General features: G+C 41.7%; 1 protein-coding gene across 1 annotated transcript in view; it reads left to right on the top strand.

Annotated features, from left to right (window-relative positions):
• Nucleotides 1–26171, top strand: part of igf2r (insulin-like growth factor 2 receptor) — a 254891-nt gene that overhangs the window by 128771 nt on the left and 99949 nt on the right. Inside the window, exons 18-24 of the mRNA XM_068044624.1 lie at nt 4853–5015; nt 6202–6378; nt 9455–9556; nt 10916–11017; nt 15611–15785; nt 17567–17737; nt 20107–20250. Of these exons, the coding sequence (XP_067900725.1) occupies nt 4853–5015; nt 6202–6378; nt 9455–9556; nt 10916–11017; nt 15611–15785; nt 17567–17737; nt 20107–20250 (1034 nt within the window). The remainder of the gene's footprint in view (nt 1–4852; nt 5016–6201; nt 6379–9454; nt 9557–10915; nt 11018–15610; nt 15786–17566; nt 17738–20106; nt 20251–26171) is intronic.

The following is a 26171-nucleotide window of genomic DNA, read 5'->3' as shown; positions in this document are numbered from 1 at the left end:
AACCTCTTCCCATTTAGAAAGTACCCTGCTCTATCCTTTTTTGGTCCAAAATGGATAACCTCTCACTTGCCCACATTGAAATTCATCTGCCACAGTTTTGCCCACTCACCTAGTCTGTCAATATCTCTTTGCAATTTTATGCTATCATCTAGACTGCCTGCAATGCTGCCTAACTTTGTATCATCAGCAAATTTGGATATATGACTTACTATGCCATCATCCAAGTCGTGAATGAATAATGTGAATAATTGAGGCCCCAACACAGATCTCTGCAGGACACCACTAGTTGCATCCTGCCAATCGGAGTACTTACCCATTATCCCCACTCTGTCACCTACCACTCAATCAACTTTCTAACCATGTCAATAATTTGCCTTCAACTCCATGGGCTTCTACCTTAGTTAACAGTCTCTTATGTGGGACTTTATCAAATGCCTTCTGGAAGTCCATATAAATAATATCCATAGACACTCCCCTGTCCACTACCTTAGTCACCTCTTCAAAATATTCAGTGACATCTGTCAGGCATGACCTTCCCGTCATGAATCCATGCTGGCTGTCCCTGATTAACTGACATTTTTCTAGGTGTTCAGTCACCCTATCCTTGATTATTGACTCCAGCAACTTACCCACCACAGATATCAGGCTAACTGGTCTGTAATTTCCTTGATTCCCCCTTTCACCCTTCTTAAAAAGTGGAGTGACATGTGCAACTTTCCAATCCAGAGGGACCACTCCTGAATCTAGGGAACTCTGAAAGACTATAGTTAGGGCATCTACAGTGTGCTCCCCTACTTCCTTTAACACCCTCGGATGGAAACAGTCAGGTCCTGGGGATTTCTCACTCTTTAGTTCCATTAATTTCCTTGTTACTGATGATTTACTTATGTTAATTGTATTAAGTCCCTGTCCCCTATCGGCTATTAATTTTTTCCGGACTTCCGGCAAGTTATTCTCCTTTTCAGCTGTTAATACTGAGGCAAAGTAATTGTTCAACATGTCTGCCATTTCCCCAATATCAATGACAATATCTCAATTTTCAGCTTTTAGTGGGCCTACATTGCTCTTGACCACCCGTTTTCCCTTTACGTAACTATAAAATTTCTTATTGATTTTGATGTCCTTTCATAATCTCTTTTAGTAGCTCTTATAAGCTGCTTTGTGACCCTTTGCTGGTCTTTGTATCGATCCCATTCGGCCAGATCTGTGCTGCGTTTTGCATTTTTGTAAGCCATTTCTTTTTGTTTTATGCTATCCCTAATTTAATAGTTCCAAATCAGGCTGGTGTGTGTGGTTTGGAGGGGAACCTGCAGGTGGTGGTTTTCCCATGCATCTGCTACCCTTGTCCTTCTAGGTGGTAGAGTTTGCGGGTTTGGAAGGTGCTGTCTAAGGAGCCTTGGCAAATTGCTGCAGTGCATCTTGCAGATGGCACACACTGCTGCCACTGTGTGTCAGTGGTGAAGGGAGTGAATATTGAAGGTGGTGGATGCGGTGCCAATCAAGCGGGCTCCTTTGGTGTCAAGCTTCTCGAGTGTTGTTGGAGCTGCACCCATCCAGGCAAGTGGAGAGTATTCCATCATACTCCTGACTTGTGCCTTGTAGATGGTGGACAGGCATTGGGGAGACAGGAGATGAGTTACTCGCTGCAGAATTTCCAGCCTCTGACATGTTCTAGCCACAGCATTTATGTGACTGGTCCAGTTCCGTTTCTGGTCAATGGCGACCCCCAGGATGATAATGGGATTCAGCGACGACGATGCCATTGAATGTCAAGGGGAGGTGGTTAGATTTCCTCTTGTTGGAGATGGTCATTGCCTGGCACTTGTGTGGTATGAATGTTACTTGCAACTTATCAGCCCAAGTCTGAATGTTGTCCAGGTCTTGCTGCCTTTCTACGCTGAATGCTTCAGTATCTGAGGAGTCACGAATGGTGCTGACCATTGTGCAATCATCTGCGAACATCTCCATTTCTGACCTTACGTTTAAAGGAAGTTATTGATAAAGCTGCTGAAGATGGTTGGGACTAGGGTACTGCCCTGAGGAACTCCTGCAGTGATGTCCTGGGACTGAGATAATTGACCTCCTTTGTGCTAGGTATGATCCCAACCAGCTGAGAGTTTTTCCCTCTATTCCCATTGACTCCAGTTTTGCTAAGGCTCCTTGATGTCATACTCTAACAAATGCTGCCTCGATTGCAAGGGCAATCGCTCTCACCTCACCTCTTGAGTTCAGCTCTTTTGTCCATGTTGGGACCAAGGCTGTAATGTGGTCAGGAGCTGAGTGGCCCTGGTGGACCGCAACCTGAGTGTCATTGAGCAGGTTATTGCTGGGCAAAAAAAGTGCTGCTTGATAGCACTGTTGACGACCCCTTCCATCACTTTGCTGATGTTCGGGTGTAAACTGATAGGGCGGTAATTGGCCGGGTTGGATTTGTCCTGCATTTTGTGTACAGGACACTTCGGCAATTTTCCACATTGCTGGGTAGATGCCAATATTCTAGCTGTACTTACAGTTTGGCCAGGGGCGCAGTCCGTTCTGGAGCACAGGTCTTCAGTATTATTGCCGGAATGTTGTCCGCGCCCATAGCCTTTGCAGTGTCCAATGCCTTCAGCCGTTTCTTGATATCACGTGGAGTGAATCGGATTGGCTGAAGAATGACATCTGTGATGCTAGGGACCTGGGATGGAGGCCGAGATGGATCAGCCACTAGGCGCTTCTGGCTGAAGATGAATGTGAATGCTTCAGCCTTGTCTTTTGCGCTGATGTGCTGGGCTCCCCCATCATTGAGGATGGGAATATTTATGGAGCCTCCTGCTGCCCCCGTCAGTGGTTTAATTGTCCGCCACCATTCACGACTGGATGTGGCAGGACTGCAGAGCTTAGATCTGATCCGTTGGTTGTTGGATCGCTTAGCCCTGTCTATTGCATGCTGCTTCCACTGTTTGGCATGCAAGTAGTCCTGCGTCATAGCTTCACCAGGCTGACACCTCATTTTGAGGTAATCCTGGTGCTGCGCCTGGCATCCCCTCCTACACTCTTCTTTGAACCAGGGTTGATCCTCCGGCTTGATGGTAATGGTAGAGTGGGGGATATGCTGGGCCACGAGGTTACAGATTGTGGTTGAGTACATTTCTGCTGCTACTGATGGCCCACAGCGCCTCATGGATGCCCAGCTTTTGAGTTGCTAGATCTGTTTGAAATCTATTCCATTTAGCTTGGTGGTAGTGCCACACAACACGATGGTGGGTATCCTCAATGTGAAGATGGGACTTTGTTTCCATAAGGACTGTGCGGTGGTCACTTCTACCAATGCTGTCAAGGATAGATGCATCTGCGACAGGCAAATTGGTGAGAAAGAGGTCAAGTACTTGGCCAGCTCCGTCAGTAGTGGTGCTGCCGAGCCACTCTTGGTGATGGACGTTGAAGTTGGGAAGGTGGTGGCGTAGTGGTAATGTCACTAGAATAGTAATGCAGAGCCCCAGACTTATGCTATGGGGACATGGAGTTGAATCCCACCACAGCAGATAGTGGAATTTGATTATTAAATCTGGAATTAAAAGCTAGTCTAATAGTGGTCATGAAACCATTGTCGATTGTTGTAAAAACCCATCTGGTTTACTAATGTCGTTTAGGGAGGGAAATCTGTCCTTACCTGGTCTGGCCTACATGTGCCTCCAGACCCACAGCAATGTGGTTGATTCTTAACTGCCCTCTGAAATGGCCGAGCAGGCCATTTAGTTGTGTCAAACACCACAACTAAATATCTACTGAATACAGTTTGCTATTTTTATTTAAACATATAGCTTGCCTATCTGACTAGAATCATTTGTTTCTCATCAGTCACTCTTTGGTCATATTTTTAACTCCATTTGGATGTGCATCACCTTTATATAGCTCCTTAAGTTTAAATGTGTTTACAATCTCATGCTTAATGACTTGAGGTGCGTTCACACAAAACTGTCTGTGCAATGTGCTTTCATTTTGCACCATTTACACTCCAAGTTTAGTGTCACTTTGAAACTGAAACTGCTATTCAAAGTTAAATTTTTACTGTATACTCCCTGTTAAATGCCTAATGTTGATAACTATGACATGGGAGGCAAGGTTTCAGCAATAAGCTGTACAAAGACTATTTTCTTTTTTTTTCTGATGTGTTCAGCATTCCATTGATGTGATGTTCATGGGTGCTCGTGTATTTTTTTTCTTAAAAAAAAAGTAGCTTGACAAGTTTGCAGATCCTTTGTTTGCAGTTTATAAATTTCAGCTTTGATTTGGTAGCATGGAGGCTAGCTTGTTTCTTTCCATGTGCCTGGTTGGCTTGCTTTGTAATTAAACTTTTGTGGGGTCAACTGAAGCTAGTCAAGTTAATGTAAGCAGCAGTTTAAAATCCTGCACATCCTTTCATGTCTTCAGCAATAGACAACTCAGTGTTGTCATTTCTGTGTCTCAAATCTAAACTTGAATTCAAGGGCTGCCCAGTATCATCTGAAAGACATCGAAATTAGACTGAGGAATGAAGCCTGACGCTTTTGTATAAATTTTGCAGCACTGGGACTCTTGAGGTGGGCAGTGGGGGGAGGAGGAGGTGAATAGTCACAAGCTGCATTTGCTTGATCTCTGATGAATCTTGGTATTTAAAATGCTGCAAAGTTTTCAATAAATGCTTTGATTTTTCAGAAGTAAAAATATTGTCTAAGAAATGTTCCAACTTTTACACAATGAGACGCTAATTTTTGTATGATTACACCTCTGAAGCATTTTGCAGTGTTTTGCAATGTTAAGGTGCAGTATAAATGCATGTTGTTGTAATGAGTTGTTTGTTTTGTGCTTTCCAAAAATCTCTTCCACTCAGCTTATCAAAGTCAGAAGACAGTGATGAAAGTAACTGGTTCGCCATGGACACAACATCAAGTAATCACAAGAAATACTATATCAACGTCTGTCGACCTCTGAATCCGGTCCAAGGATGTGATCGCTATGCAGCAGTGTGCCAGATGCAGTATGAAAGAGATATAGTAAGGGTGCATATAAATACCAACACAAGTTACGTTATAATGTGAACTGTCAACTTCTATGTTTTCAGTGGTAAACCATTTAAGTGAACAAAATTGGAAATGTATTTGGTAGAGCTTAACGTGCATGAAGTTCACATTAAGCAAGGTTAGATTTTTTTCCATAATAAAGCAAAGTGTCAAAAAGTGAAAATGCAGCAGAGGTCTGCTGTGTTCACTGGAGGGACCCAAAAAATAACTCTGCACAAGCATTGTGCTACAGGGTCTTGTCTGTTTGGATAACTATTGCATTCAATGTGTCCATGATGGATGTTTATATCATGGCAATGAATAGAAGGAAGTAGCACTTCAGTGAAGAAACTGCTGATCAACGTGAAAAAATTGAATTATAACTTCATGATATTGCAGTGATAACTTAAAGAAATAGTTTTGATTTACAGTCAGCTGCAAGTGCAGAAACTGATGACTGGTGAGTAGTCAAATTGTGCTGCACAGTTTGCCTTGATGTAGAGCCATTGTACAAACTAATGCACATTTGGTTGTGAAATCACCCCAGTTGTGGGAGGACATCACCAGGTCATAATTGCACATTACTGTGGCTTCATGCCATTGTATTGAACCGCATCTGATATGAATTGATATTTACAAACTATTTTAATGTTAGTTGCTGATGGGGCATTTTGCTTTCTGCTAATTTGAAAATGCAGGAGCTGTTCAGTGTGTTATCAGCCCAGACACCAGTGGGAATGAGAACACCTAGAGTTCCACCAATGGCCCAGTACAGTCTTGGGTAAATTGACCTCCTCTATGACCCTTTCTGAAAGTGTTTGACCTTCCACACTGTGCTGTAGATTGGCAGATTATTTATGACTAATTCAGTATGGGATCTAGTATATTAAAAGTCATGCACGCAGGTGTGAAAGTCAGGGTTGCAATTTGCATTGTTATGTATCAAGCCTGTTGAAACAGGAGCTATCCAGATGTATTCCTTCTATATCAATGTTAAAAATGGTTGAGCAACATATGATTGCTTTTCTGTTACGTTCTCAAAGTGCTGTTTCTGCAAGTTTGATTTTCCTTTATGGCTCAGCTAACTTACCAAAAACTTAAATATAGATTTTTAGCAGGCTGGAAAATTGAAGCTAGTGTTAATATATAATTGCTTATATAAAGTTTGATTTGTACTTAGGATGCAGTTTATGAAAAAGTATCCATTAGCAATCTCGGAATTGCCAAAAATGGCCCCAAGCTAGAAGATGGTGGACGAATTATTTTGGAATATATAAATGGTTCTGCATGTATCAATTCAAATGGTCAACACACCTCTTACACTACCCGTATTCACCTGAGTTGTTCAAAAGAACTGGTAAGGAAATTCTCTTTTACCACCTCGTTACACTCTTTTTTTTTTAAACAATTTTAGCTTTTAGCAATAACTGGCTTCCCTAGCAAGGGAGTGTGTTCCTTTACAGCAGATTTATCTAGGTTTCCCTTTTTAACATCAATCAGTTTGCTTTCCCTAATTCTTTATTTTTCTCCTTTCTAATTGTTAATTAATGCAAATAGTAAATAACCAATCAGATATCCACCAATTTTCCAAAGATCCTAAACTTGCCTGGTTGCTTCAGACTTGATTTTAAACATGCATCGCATAGTCAGAGTCATTTATGGCACAGAAGATGGCAGTTCAGCCCATTGAGTCCATGCTGGTTCTCTGCGGAACAATCTTTCTCTCTTTGTTTTGCTTACTATATTTGCCAGTAACTTGGTCATTCCACAATTGGGATAAGCTATGAGGTAGCCTTATGTACCACTCAGGTGAAGGGACAGTACATTAAAAAGGCATTTTATAGACTGAGAGTAAAACCCAGCACCAGCACTGGGTACTTTGTATTGCTTTTTGTAATTCCCATTGTGAAATTCAGGCTCCATCATTACTACCCAAGATGTGGCAACATTTTAATGAAATGTCCTTATGTTATGTTGTAGAAAGAAAGGAAGCTTGCATTTATGCTTGTTCCTTATCTCATTTTAGTATGTCCCAAAGCACTTCACAATAAGCTACTTTTCTAAAAGTTGTTATGCAAGTAAATACAACAATCAATTTGTACATATTGAGGTTCCACAAGCAGCAAATTAGATGACTAGAGGTGTTGGCTGAGGGAGAAATGTAGGCCTGAACACTTTTTTTTTGGATAGTGCCATGGCATCTTTTGCATCCACCTGAACAAGTTGGATGGGGTCTCATTTTCATATCCATATGTAAGGTGCCACTTCTGCCAGTGCTATATTCTCTCATTACTGAAGTGTAAACAGAGAGGATCTCAAGTTTTGGTGTGAGACTTGAAACTGCAAGTTTTGGTTTTGAGTTGAGTGCTACCAGCTGAACCAGTCTGCTTTCGTTAAATCAATCTAACAGTTACTGAATACTGATTTTTCATGGTGGAAAAAATTGGTGTTCCAGAAATTTATCTGAAGTAACCTGATAGTCAGCGTGAGCTTTAGGCTTTGACTGTGGTCTTGTGTGCCTCCACAATCCCTTCCCAAGTAACATTTATTGTTTTAATGTAATCTAATTTTTCTCAGCAAAGTTGTAAATCTTGTCATTAGTCAGATATGCCAGCTGTCATGCTGGACCCTCACCTGCCAAGAATGAGGCATAATAACTTTGCCACATGGATATTAAATTTAAAAATTGTTGCTGAGAAGAAAAGGCCTGTTACAAGGGCTGCCAGACACTTGGCTGGAAGACATTTAAATACCAATAGGGACAAGAGAGGTCACTCCCCTTATCCATTTAACCCACAGTGGGCTTTGAGTACAGACTTTGAAGGTAGGGAAGTGCATTCCAGGCCCTGTTAAGGTGATACAATCCACAGAGCCAAGATGTGGTCAGACCAGTTAGTCACATGGCTAACCTACTTGGCAACCTGGGTTTTTCTGAATTATACAAACCATTTGAACTCAGTGTCTGTTTGCTCCTGGACTGAAAAGACCTCTCCTGGCTGGCTCGCTACAGCCTCTCCTGTCTGCTCCCATTTCTTTCTCTCAAGCTTCTGAATCCATTGAAGACACATGAACCCCAAGAGAGAAAAGTCTCCTACAGAAAACAAGGTTTAAGAAGAATACTGGTCCCCAACGAAAAGCAAGGACTCTAAGTGAGCTCGAAGAACCATAACAAAAATTCTTCAGATATTGCCTCAAACTTTTCCACTTTATTTTTCTTCTCTTTTCTGTCTCTATTTGCTTGTGTGTATCACGCATGCATGCTAGCGTGGGTGCGTCCGTGTATCCGTAGGCATCAACCGAATTGGAGTTTAAGTTCAAGTTTAATAAATTTAAACTTTTCTTTAAACCTGAGAAAACCTGTTTGTGCTGGTTTCTTTGCCTTTATAATTGAAAAGCGGTGAACAAGGATTCACCAAGGAGGAGGTTTAAAATTAAACCCTGTTAAGGTAAGACCGCAAGGGACCCCTAGATACCTTTCTCACCGGGTTGTAACACAACAATATGTATTGAATTCTCGAAAAACAAGTTTCAGACGGATACAGTTCATGGGAGTATTTAAAGTAATGTATCACCAAAGTAAATGCATAGTTACAAAAGATATAGAACACTTCATCTCTAACTTCCCAAAACTCTTGCACAACATTTTGCTTGGGTCTAATGCTTCTATCAAACGTTGAAGCTACCTGCACTGCAAGTTCAAACATTAGTGAGAGTTAATCACACTTTTAAACGTTTACATTCACAGGCTAATTATCATGCTGATTAGGACGGAAATGCCTCACCAGTGAAAGAGCAGATCATAAATTCAGGTGGACACAAAACACCACTTTCTGACCATTCCTGTAAATGTTTAGCAAATTGTACAATGCATGTTCAAATTTCTGGTAGGCAAGATTTGTTGTAGGAGTGCCAAGTGAGAAAGTTATCCCTTAGATTGAATCCAGTATTCCATTGGTATAAATGGGAACTTATTGTATGTAGTGTGATTTAGTTAGTTAGAGATACAGCACTGAAACAGGCCCTTCGGCCCACCGAGTCTGTGCCGACCATCAACCACCCATTTATACTAATCCTACACTAATCCCATATTCCTACCACATCCCCACCTGTCCCTATATTTTCCCTACTACCTACCTATACTAGGGGCAATTTACAATGGCCAATTTACCTATCAACCTGAAAGTCTTTTGGCATGTGGGAGGAAACTGGAGCACCCGGAGGAAACCCACACAGACACATGGAGAACTTGCAAACTCCACACAGGCAGTACCCAGAATTGAACCCGGGTCGCTGGAGCTGTGAGGCTGCGGTGCTAACCACTGCGCCACTGTGCCGATTGTGTCCGTGTTGACCTGGATGACAGTATCATGGAAATAGTAGCAAAGCATTCCTTGTGTGATGACTATTCTAATTGGTTTTATGTGCTTTTATAGTCCACAGGTCCAAGGTTCATTGATCACAAGGACTGTGTGGTCACATTTTTGTGGGAAACTGAAGCAGCCTGTCCTGTCACGACGACTGAAGATTTGAATGAGGTAAAGGAAGTGATTGCATTGATCAAGAATGCTAAATATTTAGCCATGATTTACATATCAATCCTATTATGGAATGCTCTTTCCACTAACTTAAAATGTTTGCCCTGATAAACGTTCAAAGCCTATAATTCAGTGTGAAACCATTTTCGGAGTTGTGTATTTAACAGTATACTGCCAACATTTTAACTTGCACGAAGTCCCGTTCACACATCATCCCCGTACTTGCAGACCTACCTTGGCTCCCATTGTGGTAATGCCAGGTATTTAAAAAAAAATTATTTTCACATCCCTCCATGGCCTTGCCCCCTTATTGTCTCTATAACCTTCTCCAGCCCTACAACCCTCTGAGATCTGTGCTCCTCCAATTCTGGCCTCTTACTCATCCCTGATTTTCTTCACCATTGGTGGTTGTGCCTTCAGCTGTCTAGGCCCCTAAAATCTGAAGTTCCCTCCCTAAAACTATCCACTTCTCTCCTTTAAGACGCTCTTTAAAGCCTTTGTTTGATGATGCTCTTTTCTGGAACGCCTTGGGATGCTTTACTGTTTTAAAGGTGCTATGTAAATGCAATATATCGCAATACTCTTTCTATCCTTTATCCTTAATTATCACATATCTCAATTTATACAAAATTTGTAATCGTGGTTCTCAACTTTCTGCATCCAGATTAAGATTTCTCTAATTAAGGGAATAAAAATTCTGCTCCTAATCCTCTCCCTATTTTACCAGCTGCAAGGATTTGTATGAGAGCTGTGGGTAGAGGAATAATCCATTTTTTCATATCTTTGTATGTTGGTTATACCTAAGATATATAGTTTTCCACTGTTGAGGTTCTTCAAAAGTAAAATGGTTCAGTGCCAAATTAATCCGCAACAGGTACACGCATTGTATTTTGTTATTGAATCCAAATAAACATGTTGAATTTGCCAAGTAGTAATGTCCTGAATTAGGGCTGGTCTACAGTGTAACATTTGAACATCAGTGGGAATTTTAAATTCTCAGAATTACTATTGCTTTTCGATCAGGTGTGTGTTGAGAATTCATACTAAAACCGCTTCCTAAAGACTGATTTCCCGCCTTTCTTTGTGCATAACATTAAGTAACTCTTCCCCAACTTCATTCACAAAGTTTTCATTGTAACCAATGTTCAGGAGATTTGGATATTTTAGATTTGATGCAAAATTCCAATGGTAGCAGAACCCGTCAATGCTCGAGTGTTAGTGTTTGATCGTAATGTCAATGACAATCTCCATGGAAATGGTACTGAAATATTTTTGTGTGTGTAACATTTGCACTTATAAAACCCTTTTATATTTTTGTGGAACTGGTTGCTGAACTGAAATATTTGATTTTCTTTCTAGAAATGTTCAGTAAAAGATCCCAACACTGGTTTTGTCTTTAACTTCCTGCCTCTGGCTTCAAGCACAGGTTACTCAGTGACTGGGAACCAAGGAACATTTAAGGTTAGATTATTGAATATTGGCCGTTCTCTATTTACAAGTTAAAAATGTGAAGTACTGATCGAAAATGTGTGTTCTTTGAGTTGGGATAATGAATGCCAAAACATTAGTGTTAAGTTTAATGCAAGTTCTTCACATGGTGCACTGGCTTCCAGTTTGACGAGTTATATTTTTAACTCCTTGCGTCTTTCTGATGAAGCCATTTCAAATAAAATGGGCTTGATTTTGTGAGTACATTACATTTGCACTTGCCATAGACATTCTATGGGCTTTTGCACTGGAGGTTGCTCTCTGCCAACTATTAGAAAAAGTGCAGCACTTACTACAGAGCATCTGGGACCTGTGTGAACGGGGAACCAACTGTATATCTCCTCAACCCATCATGTTGAAGAATTATTAATGAGCTGTTCAGAGTCTGAACTAGGAAGCGTCAGTTCGAATATTTATTTCAATGTCAAATCCATTATAAAAAACAAAATAGAGTGGAAAAGAAAGATTGGATTAAAAGGGAGAGGGGGAAAAAGACAGAAAAAGTAAAGAAATTAAATTTTTTCTTTTTTTAAAATCTCAACCATTATAATCTGAAAGAATGAAGCTCCCCACTTATTAAAGTTAATTTTCAGTGCCAGAGAGGTTGTTTGGCAGTAATTATGACATCACATTATTAAAAATGTACTTGTGCTGGGATGGACAAGCCCCAACTTTTTCTGACGAGTTTAGCATGTATATATCTGGTAAGTACAGAAACTTCACACCATATCGTGCATTTTAATGGTGAGCCTCTCGGTGAGGACATCTTGAACAGCAGCTTTCTGATTTCTGCATGTAACATATACCCCAGCTCTTTGTTCCTGCATCATCTTCAAAATTGAATCATTTAGTTTATATTAACTCTCTTCCTTCTACCTACCAAATGTATAATCTCGGCTTCTCTGTTAAATATTATCTGTGTACCTAATTTCACCAGTCCATCCATCCTGAAGTCTGTTACTGACCTCTACTTTGTTTATTGCATTTGAATTTTGTTAACTCCAAACTTTGAAATGATGCAGTGGATACCCAAGTCCAGTTCATTAATGCATCAAAAAGAGCAGTGGTCCCATTACCAACCCCTGGGGAGCACCACTGTATATTTTGCTCCCGTTTGAAGAGCAACACCTTGCCACTGCTACAATACTAAGTGTTGTGGGTGCTGGAAACCTGAAATTAATAACAGAAAATGTTGGATATATTGAGGTCTGGCAGCATTTGTGGAGAGAGAAATAGGTCATGTTTCAAGTCACAAAGAGATAGTAAAGAAGCAAAAGATGTATCCAGAGGAAGTGTCGATGTGAGAAGCAGAATCGTTGCAAACAGCTGCTTTCCCCCCAAAAAAGGGGGAAGAGGTTATGAACTGAGTTCGGAAGGTAAAGTGCCTAATTGAAAGATGAGGTTCTGTTCCTCAAGCTTATGTTGAGCTTTATTGGAACAGTTTAGGAGGCAGGAGGCAAAGGTCAGAGTGGAAGTGGAGCAAAGAATTAAAATGACGTGATGGAAACTACACCTGCCAAGTGGAAATGCATTAATTTCATCAGATGGAACACTATTTGAACCCTTTTACTGGGCGTTGCACAGAAGTTGTTTAAAAAAGACCACAGAATTGGACAGCTGCACATTTGCATTCTGAGGGACCGTTGAATAGAGAGACAATGGAAGTGCTCACAGATTCAGTTAACAAAATTGGTTTTGGGCAATTATAATAATCAACCCTCTTGGTGTAAGAGCCGGAGTTCGACACCCTACCGTGTGATTGGAGAACATTGAGAATCAGCAACCCTTGTAGATGATGCTGTTTCAAACAAAGCTGGTCACATGACTTACCTGCTGGCCAGACTGGGAACTGTTTGAATTGTGCCTCACAGAAAGGTTTGGGCAGACTGCAATTTGAAGACAAAAGAGAAGGAAGGTCTCTCCCTGTCTTTTTGTCTCAAGTAAAGACCTAGGGACCCACGGAAGCAGCTTAAGCTGCAAGACAGAGGATCTCTTTACCTTCTGGTACCAGAGAAACAAGTTTGGGCCCCAGTGAGAACTGCAAGAACTCAACTCCAATCAAGGACTTTACATCCAAACGGAAAGACAGGAACTGGATTCTATTTATTGCCAACGTTATTTAAACCTCCCCCTTAATTTGCTGGTCTGATTAGTAAGTTTGCGGATGACGCAAAGGTTGGTGGAGTTGCGGATAGTGATGAGGATTGTCGGAGGATACAGCAGGATATAGATCGGTTGGAGACTTGGGCAGAGAAATGGCAGATGGAGTTTAATCTGGACAAATGTGAGGTAATGCATTTTGGAAGGTATAATGCAGGTGGGAAATATACAGTAAATGGCAGATCCCTTAGGAGTATTGATGGGCAGAGAAATCTGGGCGTACAGGTCCACAGGTCACAAAGTGGCAACGTAGGTGGATAAGGTAGTCAAGAAGGCATACGGCATGCTTGCCTTCATCGGTCGGGGCATAGAGCATAAAAATTAGCAAGTCATGCTACAGCTGTACAGAACTTTAGTTAAGCCACACTTAGAATGTTGCGTGCAATTCTGGTCGCCACACTACCAGAAGGACGTGGAGGCTTTGAAGAGGGTACAGAAGAGGTTTACCAGGATGTTGCCTGGTCTGGAGGGCATTAGCTATGAGGAGAGGTTGGATAAACTCGGATTGTTTTCACTGGAACAACGGAGGTGGAGGGGTGACATGATAGAGCTTTACAAAGTTATGAGCGGCATGGACAGAGTGGATAATCAGAAGCTTTTTCCCAGGGTGGAAGAGTCCGTTACTAGGGGACATAAGTTTAAGGTGCGAGGGGCAAAGTTCAGAGGGGATGTGCGAGGCAAGTTCTTTACACAGAGGGTGGTGAGTGCCTGGAACTTGCTGCTGGGGGAGGTGGTAGAAGCAGGTACGATAGTGACGTTTAAGAGGCATCTTGACAAATACATGAATAGGATGGGAATAGAGGGATACGGGTCCCCGGAAGTGCAGAAGGTTTTAGTTTAGACAGGCATCAAGATTGATGCAGGCTTGGAGGGCCGAATGACCTGTTCCTGTGCTGTACTGTTCTTAATTCTTTCTCCCCCTCTGCATCAATGTGTGTGTATGTGTTTATCTCATATGCGTGCTAGCGTGATGGCGTCATGTACTTTAGTAATTTTTAACCGAGTTGGTGATAAGGTTAGTAAACTTGCATCTTTCTTGTTAAAACTTGAGAAAACCTGTCTGGTTCATTTCTAATTACAATTAGAGAGCAGAGGGCAAGGACTTGGAGTTGATGAGCTTAAAAACACTCTCTATTTTAAAAGTTAAACCCTGTTACGGCCAAACCAGGAAAGGGGCCAGAGGGGAGACTGAGACGCATTCCTCTGGTCGTAACAGACAGGTGGCCTGAAACTTGGTGTGAGGCCTCAGGGCTGAATGGAGGACATATGCAAAGCACTTACCCTCCCAGAATTGTTAGGGTACCCCTACTGCTCCCCTTCCACCCCACCAGCCTCCGCATTCAGCAGATCATCCACTGCCATTTCTGCTTTGTCCAGCGTGATGTGACCACTAAATACATCTTCCCCTCCCATCTCCTATCAGCCTTCTGAAGGGACTGTTCCGTCTGTGATACCTGGTCCACTCCTCCAGTTACTTTCAATACCTGCTCCCTTTTCTGTGTCACCTTCCCAAGCACGCGGAGGAAATTCAACACCTGTCCTTTTACTTCTTCCTTTCTCACTGTTCAGTTCCCAAACTCTCCTCCTTCCAGGTGAAACAGCAATTTTCTATACTTTCAGTTTAGTGGTCCTCTCTACATTAGGGAGGCTAAACACTGGGTGATTGTTTTGCAGAACAGCACCTTTCAGCCCATAAGCGTGATCTTGAGCTTCTAGTTGCCTGTCATTTTAATTCTCCACCTTATTCCCACTTTGACTTGTCTGTCCTCGGCCTCCATCACTCTTCCAGTGAAGCTCTGCTTGAGGACCAATACCTCCACTTTCGACTAGGGGCTTTACAGCCTTCCAGAATCAGCATTGAGATCAACAGTTTCAGCTCAACCTCTGGTCACTTTTTTTGTTTTTGGATGATAGCTGTTGGTCGTTCTGCTTTTCACATTTATACCTCCTCTGGATACATCTCTTGTTTTCTTGTCCAGTTACCATTTCTTTTTGCCTTGCACCATCTAATTTTGTCATCTAATATCTCCTGCACCCCATCATGCACCTTCCCTTTTGTTCTCACCTCCACCCCCTTCTCCCGCCTTGGTTTAAAAACTGGTGCATCTCTAAGTGCCCTCAGTTCTAATGAAGGATCATTGACCTTAAATATTAACTCTTTCTCTCTCCAGAGATACTGCCAGACTTTTAGATGCTTTTAGTTCACCTCTACTTTGCTTTCTGTTGGGTTTCATCAGAGCACATCAAATTAATTTCCTGGCTAGCTGAATGTTTTTCTTTGTGGAAAAAGACTGAATTCTGCTGACCAAATTTTTGATGTGACCAGTGTTTCTACTGCTGTGCTAAAATGGTAGCTTTTGTATCTGTTCTAGTTCAATAACATAGATTATTGCACTTATTTTAAAGCTCAACATCTGCCGTGGTTTAAATGAATGCGGGAAAATAGGCAACAAGCCAGCAACTGGATGTGAGATAGATGAACAGAAACCAAAACGTCCGGTTGGATTGGAAACAGCACTTGAAGTTTCCAGTGATGGTCTCATAACACTCTCTTACAAGGGTGCACTGCAAGTAGATTCAGGTAGGGCAAATTCAGAGAATTGCATAGAATATACAGAAACTGGCCATTCATCCCAGCTGGCCCATGTTGGTGTTTATGCTCCACATGAGCCCCCCTCTAACTCTATTAGCATAATCTCCTAGTCCTTTATCCCACATGTTTCTCTAGCTTCCCTTTAAATGCTTCTGGTGCTGTTCTGAATTACTCCTTGTAGTGAGTTTTACATGCTAGATACCAGAAGTTCCTACTGAATTCCCTTTTTGATTTCTGGGCAACTATCATTTATGACCCTTAGTTTTGGATTCCCCCACAAGTTTCATTTTTGTGTCGTCTGCAAACTTGGATATACAGCTCTATTCCTTCATCCAAGTCATTGATCTATATTGTGAAAAACTGAGATCTCAGTACAGATCCTTGGAGACTATCACTTGTCACATTCCACCAATTGAGTGCTGTTAACCCCGATTTGGAAAGTGCAGTTATCAAAGCACAGGTTGGAGTGCGAAGAATCCAACTCGTCCATTCTTGCTCCAATACAAATGTTCCAAGTCTTAATTTCCAGAGTTAAATTCATTTGTGATGCTTGTCCTTCATTTCATGTTTTCCTGTTGTCCACCTACGATTATAAACTCGGTGAAGGGAATTAGTCATAGAATTCTAACGGAGCAAATTAAGCTATTTGGCCATATCATGCTCTGCTAGCTTGTCTGAAAGAACTACCCACTTAGTCCAATATCCCTGCCTATGTCTTTTAAATTACATTTTTAAAAATCTATTTTCCTTTTAAAAGCTATTAGATTCTGCTTCTGCCACTGTTTCTGGGAGGGCATTTCATGTCCGAACATAAAAATATATTCTCAGCATAAAAATATATTCTTCAGGCAGTGATTGTATATTATTGTATTCGAGATACTGACTCAGACCAGTGAGCACCCAAAATTGGATGCAATGTTCTGATCAATAATTTGTATGGATTTAGCATTACTACTTTGCTTCTGTTTGCTGTACCCCAATTTACAAGATCTTTGGTCCCATATGCTTTTTCAAAAAACAATTTAATCAGCTTTTCACTCTTAAAGATTTATCTGAAGCTTGGTCTCCCTACTCTTTGTAACATTTTCCTTGTTATTCTTGTATTCGCACAGTGCGTGCACTTGTACTTGAATCTTTTGTGTGTTTTTTGGTAGGATGGGTGTGCATGTTTTTTGATCAAATGAGAGTGCTTTACCTGGTTACTGAATTGTTGGTAAATGTTTGTCAATAAGCATATGAAGTACATTTACCTGTTGAGTGTATGTAAGGCATTTTCTACATAACTTAGTGCATGCGGCTAAAACAATGTTGGCGTAGGCACACTTGTGGCTGATCAGTTTCTATTGGGTAACACTGATCTGCATATTTTCTGTCTTCATTTCCTTAAAAATTTCAAGTTTTATCCATTTATCCAGCCTACTAACTGGCCTGTCTTCCAAGTTGCCTAGTCCTCTTCATAGTTAATCACTTTGTTAACTCTTACCCCCCAGTCTGTATGGTCTGTTAATATACCAACCCATTGGCACTGGGCTACTAGAGACTGAACTTTATTTAAAAGTTCAAATATGAGTGTTTTTGTATGAATAGATTCAGCCTTTCTTGCTATCAATTAAATGTGCTGGTTAACTCTACCTTTTTTGTGTCTTTGGATGCATCCAACAAGAGAAATTAGTTTTCTACAAGATGTTTAGTTGAGATCTTTAATATTTCATTCTTTGTGGTGAAAATGCTCCCATAATCTGAAAAACTTTTACTGCTATAATGTGCAGGGCTTCGGGATACATTTATTATCCGTTTTGTCTGTGACGCTAATTCGTATCCTGGGAAGCTCAGCTTTCTGCGAGAAGAAATTGGCACCTCTTCAGGAGTTCATGACACCTACTTTGAATTTTATACAGCATTGGCTTGTTTCCCAGCTCCTGTGAACTGCCATGTCAGTGGTAAGCAAGTGATTTTAATCCTTTATAATTCATAGGGGAGATGGTGGTGTAGTGGTAATGTCACTGGACTAGTAATCCAGAGCTAATTGAGGCTAATATTCAAATCCAACCATGGCAGCTGGTGGAATTTAAATTCATTAAATTAATAAAGATCTGGAATTGTAAGCTAGTCTCGGTAATAGTGCCATGAAACTATCATCCGTTGTCATAGCCATCTGGTTCACTAATCTGCCATCCTTTTCTGGTCTGGTGTGCATGTGACTCCAGACCCACAGTGTTGTGGTTGACTGTTAACTGCCCTCTGAAATGGCCCAGCAAGCCACTCAGTTGTCAAGGGCAATTAAGGATGGACAACAAATGCTGGCCTTGCCAGCGATGCCCATTTCCCATGAAAACATTTTTTTCTTAAAAACATTCTCCAAAATAGTCAGTGAATACTGATCAGTGATTATACTTGCTCATAAGTGGTAGTAAGTATTAAATATTGTTTGTATGAAAAGTCTAAAATACGTTTGATCTGTTGAGGTTTTTTTTTATCGCATGATAACAGAACAAATCTGCATTCCATTTTGGTTAATGCTATTGAAGCATTTCGCAAATGCAAGGATCCCATGGACTACCACCAATTGCAGCTTTTAATAAGCATCAATTTATTAATATAGTTAATACATTTTAAAAAATTATGCAGGGTTTTAGGTCAGATTAACATAATCTAATAAAGTTCATTCTCTACAGTTTTTATATATATTATCCTTTAATCTTCATGGTGGGGGTGGGGCATGTAAACTTTCTTTATACTCTGTTGAATTGCCAATTTTGGTGGTACCCTTTGGGAAGTACCTGTTTGCACTGTATTGCCCGATTGGAAAACTTACAAGCTGTCTGTTGCACTCTTCAGCTGGCAAATGGCCATGCCTAGTCAGGTTGCTTCTCCGTGGGCTAAGCAGCCTGGCATGAGCTGAAGGAGGAGAGGGGAGTTTTTCACACATTTGAAACGCTCCTTTTAAGACCTTAACTTGTATTGGTGAACTTCAGAAAATATATAGTTGAAGAACTTCACTTGAAAATTTTATTTGGGAGTTGCCTTTCTTCCCATATAACTTATAAAGTCTCGTTTGTACGATGAATTTGAAATCTCTTGACAGTATCCCAAAACTGTCCCCTACAATTAACTGATCCCAATGAAATGTGACTGCAGACTGACTTAAGATCTCCAAAGGGTATTTGTGAGGCTGGACTACTTGTTCTATGGTGCACCAATAATGTACTTGTGTCAGATATTGTTGCCTGTGGTGCCAAGGCTGCTATCCTTTTGGCAGCTATGGTTATTTTTTCCAAAGAGAGAATACAAAGTTCTCAGTTTTAGCTTTCTAACCCTTTCAAGATGCACATTGAATGTTATGCTTGATGGAATGCAAAAGCATATAAATGACTGGTCCATAACTCTGCAATTGGGTTGTGTAGCAAGATTTCCTTAGTCTACCACCTTATTACGTCCCAGATTTTGCTGTCAGTGGTGAACTAATGGCACTTACAGCTACTCGCAGACTTTGTGTGGCAACTAGTGGTTATTAGAAATCCCTTTCAGCTACAGGGGGTCTAGGACCTGTATAAGCTGAACAAGCAACAATGTGTCTTTTCAACCAGTGAGATTTAAGAATCCTTACTGAGACATGCAGAGTCTTAAACTAGGGAGTATAAGTTAGAATATTTATTTCAATGTAAAATCATGCACAAAAAGAGGGAGAGAAAGGAAGATGGGATTATGAGAAATAAAAAATGTTTTGAAAAAATTAATTTATTTTTAACTTGCCAACTATAATTAAAATTTGAAGGAATGAGATTCCATGCTTATAAAAGTAGATTTTCAGTGTCAGAGGAGTTGTTTGCCAGTAATTATGACTTAGCACACTTGAAAATTTATTTACAGCTGAATGGGCAAGCTCTAACTTTTCTGGTTAGTGAATATATAGTGGGACACCCTTCATTGTTCTAACGGCAAATCTCTCAGCGAGGTGTCAGTGTAACAAAGCTTGTGGAGGAGCAGGGAAAATCAGATGGAAACTTCTTGATGTCTGCGTTTAACTGCACTTCTGCGAACGTCGGAAGTTGTTGTCCCATTTATTCCTTAAGAATAGGGGATGCAGATAGCCAGGGGTGTTGGGCCAGTGTGTCTCTTGTGAAAACGGTGTGGTTTAGTCTTGTGGAAACACTTTTATACTTTCAAGTGGGGACCTCTGGCAATCTGATGGTTTTGTTTAAAAATCTATATTGCAATATGTTTATCAGTAAATAAACCATTTCTTTTTGGATCAAAGAAATGTTTAGTGAATTCACTTTATTATTAAATGGTTTGATTCTTGTTTCAGATGCAGCGGGTAATGAGTATGATTTAAGTGACCTTGCAAAGGTCAGAGATCCTTGGATTGCAGTAGATGCAGATGAAGATAGGAAAAAGCGTACATTTTATCTGAATGTTTGCAAACCCTTGCCTTCAGTCGAGGGCTGCCCAGGTGAGTGTGTAAACATGGGATAAAGATTGTTTTTAGAGATAATGAATAGCCTGTCTTACCTTCTTTCTTGATGCAGCATAGTACTCCAGCTGTGCAGTAAGAAAATTAGTTGTTATAGGAACAACAATTTCTGAAGTATTTGTATTTATGAAAATTAGCTGAAATTTCCTTTTTGGAATGAATCCTAATGCAGAGGTTTAGGCTTATTCTGTAAACTTACCAACAGCTCTTCAAAAGTAATGGTTTTAGGTGCTGTGATACTAAAAGTGTGGTCAAGTGATGGGATATAGGTTGTTATGTAAGGATTGAGTTTTCTGATTGCCGTCATGTCTCAGGAATGAGCCAGATGGGGTCCATGCTTACGAGACTTCAATTTCTGCTTTTGAGCAATCATGGGAAACATATAACAGCATCAAAACACTGCTTCAGAGATTGAGAAAACTGCCTCATTGTCAAAAGCTTTGTCAAAATACTGGAAAACACTTGGCTTTCCTCTTGTATGATTGGGAGAAATACGCTCTTATTATGACTGGCACTGGTTCTCCAAGATATTGATGGGTCTTTATTGGTTATTACCTTGCGTTTTATTTAAAGTTACACAGCCAACAGCTAAACACATATTCTGTTGGTCTCTTATAGCTTGTTTTTGTGATTCCTTTTCCTCCCCATTTAAAAGCAAAGAAAAATAGCCATTAGGTTTTTATTTAAGTTTTAGGTCTCTGTTATAAATTCGGTCTGCTGTAGAGACCTCATCTGGATCAGTGATGTCACTGCCTTCTAATGAGCAACAACCCCAATTTCCCTTTTTTAATAGTTTGTGGGATCTGGGCATTGCTGGCTAGGCCAGCATTTATTGCCCATTCCTAATTGCCTTTGAGAAGGTGGTGGTGAGCTGCTGCCTTGAACCGCTGCAGTCCTTGGGGGTATAGGTACACCCACAGTGCTCTTAGGAAGTGAGTTCCAGGATTTTAACCCAGCGACAGTGAGGGAATGGTGAGATATTTCCAAGTCAGGATGATGTGTGGTTTGGAGGGGAATTTGTGGGTGGTGGTGGTCCCATGCATCTGCAGCCCTTGTCCTAGGTGGTAGAGGTCGCGGGTTTGGAAGGTGCTGTCGAAGGAGCCTTGGTGAGTGCTGCAGTGCATCTTGTAGATGGTGCACGCTGCTGCCACTGTGTGTCAGTGGTGGAGGGAATGAATGTTGAAGGTGGCAGATGGGATGCCCATCAAGTGTCTTGGATGGTGTCGAGCTGCACCCATCCAGGCAGGTGGAGAGCATTGTGCCTTGTAGATTGTGGACAGGCATTGGGGAGATAGGAGATGAGTTACTTGCTGCAGAATTCCCAGCCTCTGACCTGCTGTTGTAGCCAAAGTATTTAACCACACCCGCCCACCTCAAAAGGATGTTGATAGTGGGGGTTTCAGCCATGGTAATGCCATTGAACATTAAGGGGAGATGGTTAGATTCTCTCTTGTTTGAGACGCTTATTGTTTGGCACTTGTGTGGCACAAATGTTGCTTGCCACTTATCACCCCAAGCCTAGATGTTGTCCAAGTCTTGCTGCGTGTGGATATGGGCTGCTTCAGTATCTGAGGAGTCACAAATGGTGCTGAACATTGTGCAATCATCCAACATCCCTACCTCTGACCATATGATTGAAGCAAGTGCTGCTTTTAGCACTGTCAACAACCCCTTCCATCACTTTACTGATAATCGAGAGTAGACTGATAGGGTGGTAATGGGCCGGGTTGGATTTGTCCTACTTTTTGTGCACAGGACATAACTGGGCAATTTTCCCCCTTGCTGGATAGTTACCTGTAGCTTTACTGGAACAGCTTGGCTAGGGGCATAGCTAGTTTCTGTAGCACAAGTCTTCAGTACTATTGCCAGAATGTTGTCAGTGCCCATAGCCTTTGCAGTATCCAGTGCCTTCAGTCATTTCTTGATATCAAGTGGAGTGAATTGGATTGGCCTTTGTTTTAATTCATTCATGGGATGTGGGCATCGCTGGCTAGGACAGCATTTAAGGGCCTCACAGAAAATTATGAAGCGCCAAGCAGACAGGCATGCTCAGGCCCAGACCCTGCAACCAGGAGACCAAGTCCTACCCCTACCTACTGACCCTTTCCGAGCCAAATTCAGTGGCCTGTATCAAGTGGTCAAACTGGTCAGCACAGTAAATTACTTGATCCACACCCCTGACAGGAGGAAGAAGCACAGGTTATGCCATATTAATATGCTGAAGAAATATCACAGCAGAGAGACCAGTCAACCGGTGAGTGTTTGCCAGAAGCTGGAAATATCTGAGGACAGCCAGGAGGAGGAGGAGGAGACCCTGGTTGAACCCCTGGCTGCCATAATGACTTGTTTAAAATGTGTAATGGTTTGAGGAAATTACTAATTCTGGCCCCTAAGAGTGGAATTTTGAATAATGGAATGAAAATTATGATTTAAAATTTTTTGTGAGTAAATTATAAAATTATCAACTGCAGTAGTACGGTGGCGCAGTGGTTAGCACCGCAGCCTCACAGCTCCAGCGACCCGGGTTCAATTCTGGGTACTGCCTGTGTGGAGTTTGCAAGTTCTCCCTGTGTCTGCGTGGGTTTCCTCCGGGTGCTCCGGTTTCCTCCCACATGCCAAAGACTTGCAGGTTGATAGGTAAATTGGCCATTATAAATTGCCCCTAGTATAGGTAGGTGGTAGGGAAATATAGGGACAGGTGGGGATGTGGTAGGAATATGGAATTAGTGTAGGATTAGTATAAAATGGGTGGTTGATGGTCGGCACAGACTCGGTGGGCCGAAGGGCCTGTTTCAGTGCTGTATCTCTAAAGTATTTGACTCCATTATTGGGGGTAGACCCAATGTTTCCTTGGGATTTCAGTGACAGAAGTAAATATTGATTTGTGCCTGGGAGGTCAGTTTTGGCATCCCAAAGCAATTTGGATCTGATTGGAAGAGACCATGCTAGGTTTCTTCTGCCACGTCAAGAGCCTTTTTAACTGGCAGGTGTTTCCAACAGCAACTTCCTATTGCTACTTTGATCTACTAGCAGTTGACATTTGGAATGATCGAGTTCCCCTTCTGCAGCTTTAATATTCATTTACTGTAATTCCTAGGGAACCATCTACAGGCACCAGTAATTGACTTGTCTCCACATGTAAAATTAAGTATTGTCTCAGGAAACTGTTGGAATTCACATCTCAATGCTCTCTCTTCACATATACCAACTATCCCCTGTCTCGACACTAGGCATCAGTTTGTTTGCTGACTGTAACTGTAGTTTAGTTACACAGTTGCCATTTGTGTGTGCATTTTGGCTAGGTCTCCAGACCCAAGCACATAATTTCTATTTCCCCCTTTCTCTTTCCCCCATTTTCCTCCTTTATCCTTCATGCCTCCTTTCTTTTCTCAACCTTTGAGTGCTCTACCTTCACAAACCCCTAATCTTCGGTACTCATCGTCTTTCCTACTCTCCTGCTGCCCCTCTCCACATCTTCCGGAATGTACTCTCGCTTATAAATAAGGGCCTAGCCATCTATGAGCTTATTCTGGATTATTGCATTGACCTCATGATTGAGGGGTGATGACGCCTTTCCCCTTAATGCAGCTTCCCCATCTGGCTATACTTGCTACTGTCTGCCCTGCGCAAGCTACTGTGGTGGTGGTGTAGCCCACATCTTTAAATCACAACTTGGTCTGTCTCCCTACCCCACTAGTAACCTCTGCTTTTAAGTATCTAGCCTTGTTCCACCCCTCACTTCTCTCTCTCAAAATCCTTGTCCTGTACCGCCCACCCAAATATCACTCCAAGTTTCTCTGAGACATCTTCTCTACTTTCTTTTTGCTTCTGCACCAAGTAACTTCTCATCCTTAGTGCTTTTAACCTTCATCTCAACTCTTGCTGTTCTGAGTTCACTGCCTACCTATCCTCCTCAAATCTCTCCTTATATAAACTCTCCGACCATATTCACAGCCACCCTTTTTGACCTTGATATTTCACGCAGCCTTGTTACTCCCATCATAACTATCATTTGGTAAGACAATCTGATTATTTTCGCATCATTCTCTCTATCCATGTTCCCCTTTCCCCTCCCTAACCTATTTATTTTTGTATCGCCCTTGAAAAAAACTCTCCCTCACGTCTTCTACCACTGCACTTTCAAATGTCAGCTATCTAGCCTTTAGCTGCTGAGTCAACATGACACTTCTGCAGCTACTGATTTGCACCATCACGCCCTCTCCATCATTCTGGCTGTTATCCCCACTAAAACCATTACACTTTCTCACCCTAGTTATTCCCCAGATCGTTCCCTTAAATCTAAGGGACATCGATTTGGATGTCTTTGGTAGACATCTGGTTTAACCATTCATTGCCAGATCTGACTTGATCACAAAGCATTATCGCTCTTCATTAAAACTTCCCACTATTAAAGATTATCCAGGAAGGCAAAGAGACCACCTAGCTGCTTTTTTCCACCACAAACCGTCATCTTAAACTGCCATCGCCTGCCTTCGCCACCCTCACCTCCAACAATAAGTGCAAGGAGCTCATGGACATTTGTGTTACAAAGATTGAAACTATCTGGTCAGCTGCCTTTGCTACCTCCTTCCCTTCCCCTAGCCCACCAAGGCAAACATCCTCTAAGGTTGCCCACCCCTGAATAGGCACCTTTTCTCTCGTTTCTGTCATATCTCCCTTCATGATCTGTCTGAACTCATCTTGTCCATGAGACCCACTTCTGCTCTCTAGACCATATTCCTACTAAGTACTGACCACGCAACTTTCCTTGCTGGCTCCCACATTAACTGATATTGACAGTTCTCTCTCCTCGGGTACTGTTCCCCTCTGCTTCAAATCTGTCCTCATCACCCCTTTCAAACAAAACCAACCCTTGACCACTCTGTCCTTGCAAACTGCCTCCCTTTCTTCTTTGAAGTCCTTGAATGTGCAGTCGCCTCCCAAATCTGTGCCATCTTTCTTGGAACTTTGTTTGAATCCCTCCAATCAGGTTTCTGCCCCTTCAGTGTACCGAAATAGCTCTTACCAAAGTCACAAATGACATCCTAGCTGATTGTGGTAGGTGTAAACTATCCATTTTCATTCTTCTCTACCCATGTGCAGCCTTTGACCCAAAATTCTGCCTCTTCACCTTCATCCAGCTGGGTGGCACTACACTTGCCTGGTTCCATTCTTCTCTATCCAGTCATAACCAGAGAATCACCTGCAATGGCCTCTTCCTACTCCTGCACAGTTATCGCTGATGTCCCCCAAGGGACTATTCTTTCCCCTCCAATTTCTCATCTGTATGCTGCAACTTGGCAATATCACCCGAAAGTAGTGTCAGTTTCCATACGTATGCTATTGGTACTGAGTGCTACCTCCCCTTCACCTCTCCTAACCCTTCCCTTGTCTCTAAACTGTCTGACTACTTGTCAGTCATCCAGCCCTGGATGATCATAAATTTCCTCCCAAATATTGGGAGGACAGAAGCCATTGTCTTTGGTCCCCATCTTAAACTCCATTCTGCCAACTTCATCCTTTTCCATAGCAGCTGTCTAAAGCTGAACCAGATTGTTCACAGCCTTGGTGTTATAATTGACCCCGAGATGAGATTCCTACCACATATCAGTGCCATCACTAAAACTGTCTATTTTCACCTCCATAACGTTGCCTGACTCTGTCTTTTGCCTCAGTTTATCTGCTGCTGAAACCCTCTTCCATGGCTTTGTTGTCCCGAGACTCAACTGTTCCCATGCAACTGGCCAGTCTCCCTAGTTCTGTCCTCTGCAAACTTGAGGTCATTCAAAACTGCCTCTATCCTAACTTGCACCAAGTCCTGCTCGCTCATCTCACCTGAACTCACTGATCTACATTGATTCCTGGACCAGCAAGGCCTCAACTTTAAAATTCTCATCCTT

Source organism: Heterodontus francisci, chromosome 13 (genome assembly GCF_036365525.1).
Source record: "Heterodontus francisci isolate sHetFra1 chromosome 13, sHetFra1.hap1, whole genome shotgun sequence".
NCBI lineage: Eukaryota > Metazoa > Chordata > Chondrichthyes > Heterodontiformes > Heterodontidae > Heterodontus > Heterodontus francisci.
This window is presented reverse-complemented; position numbering and strand designations above follow the sequence as displayed.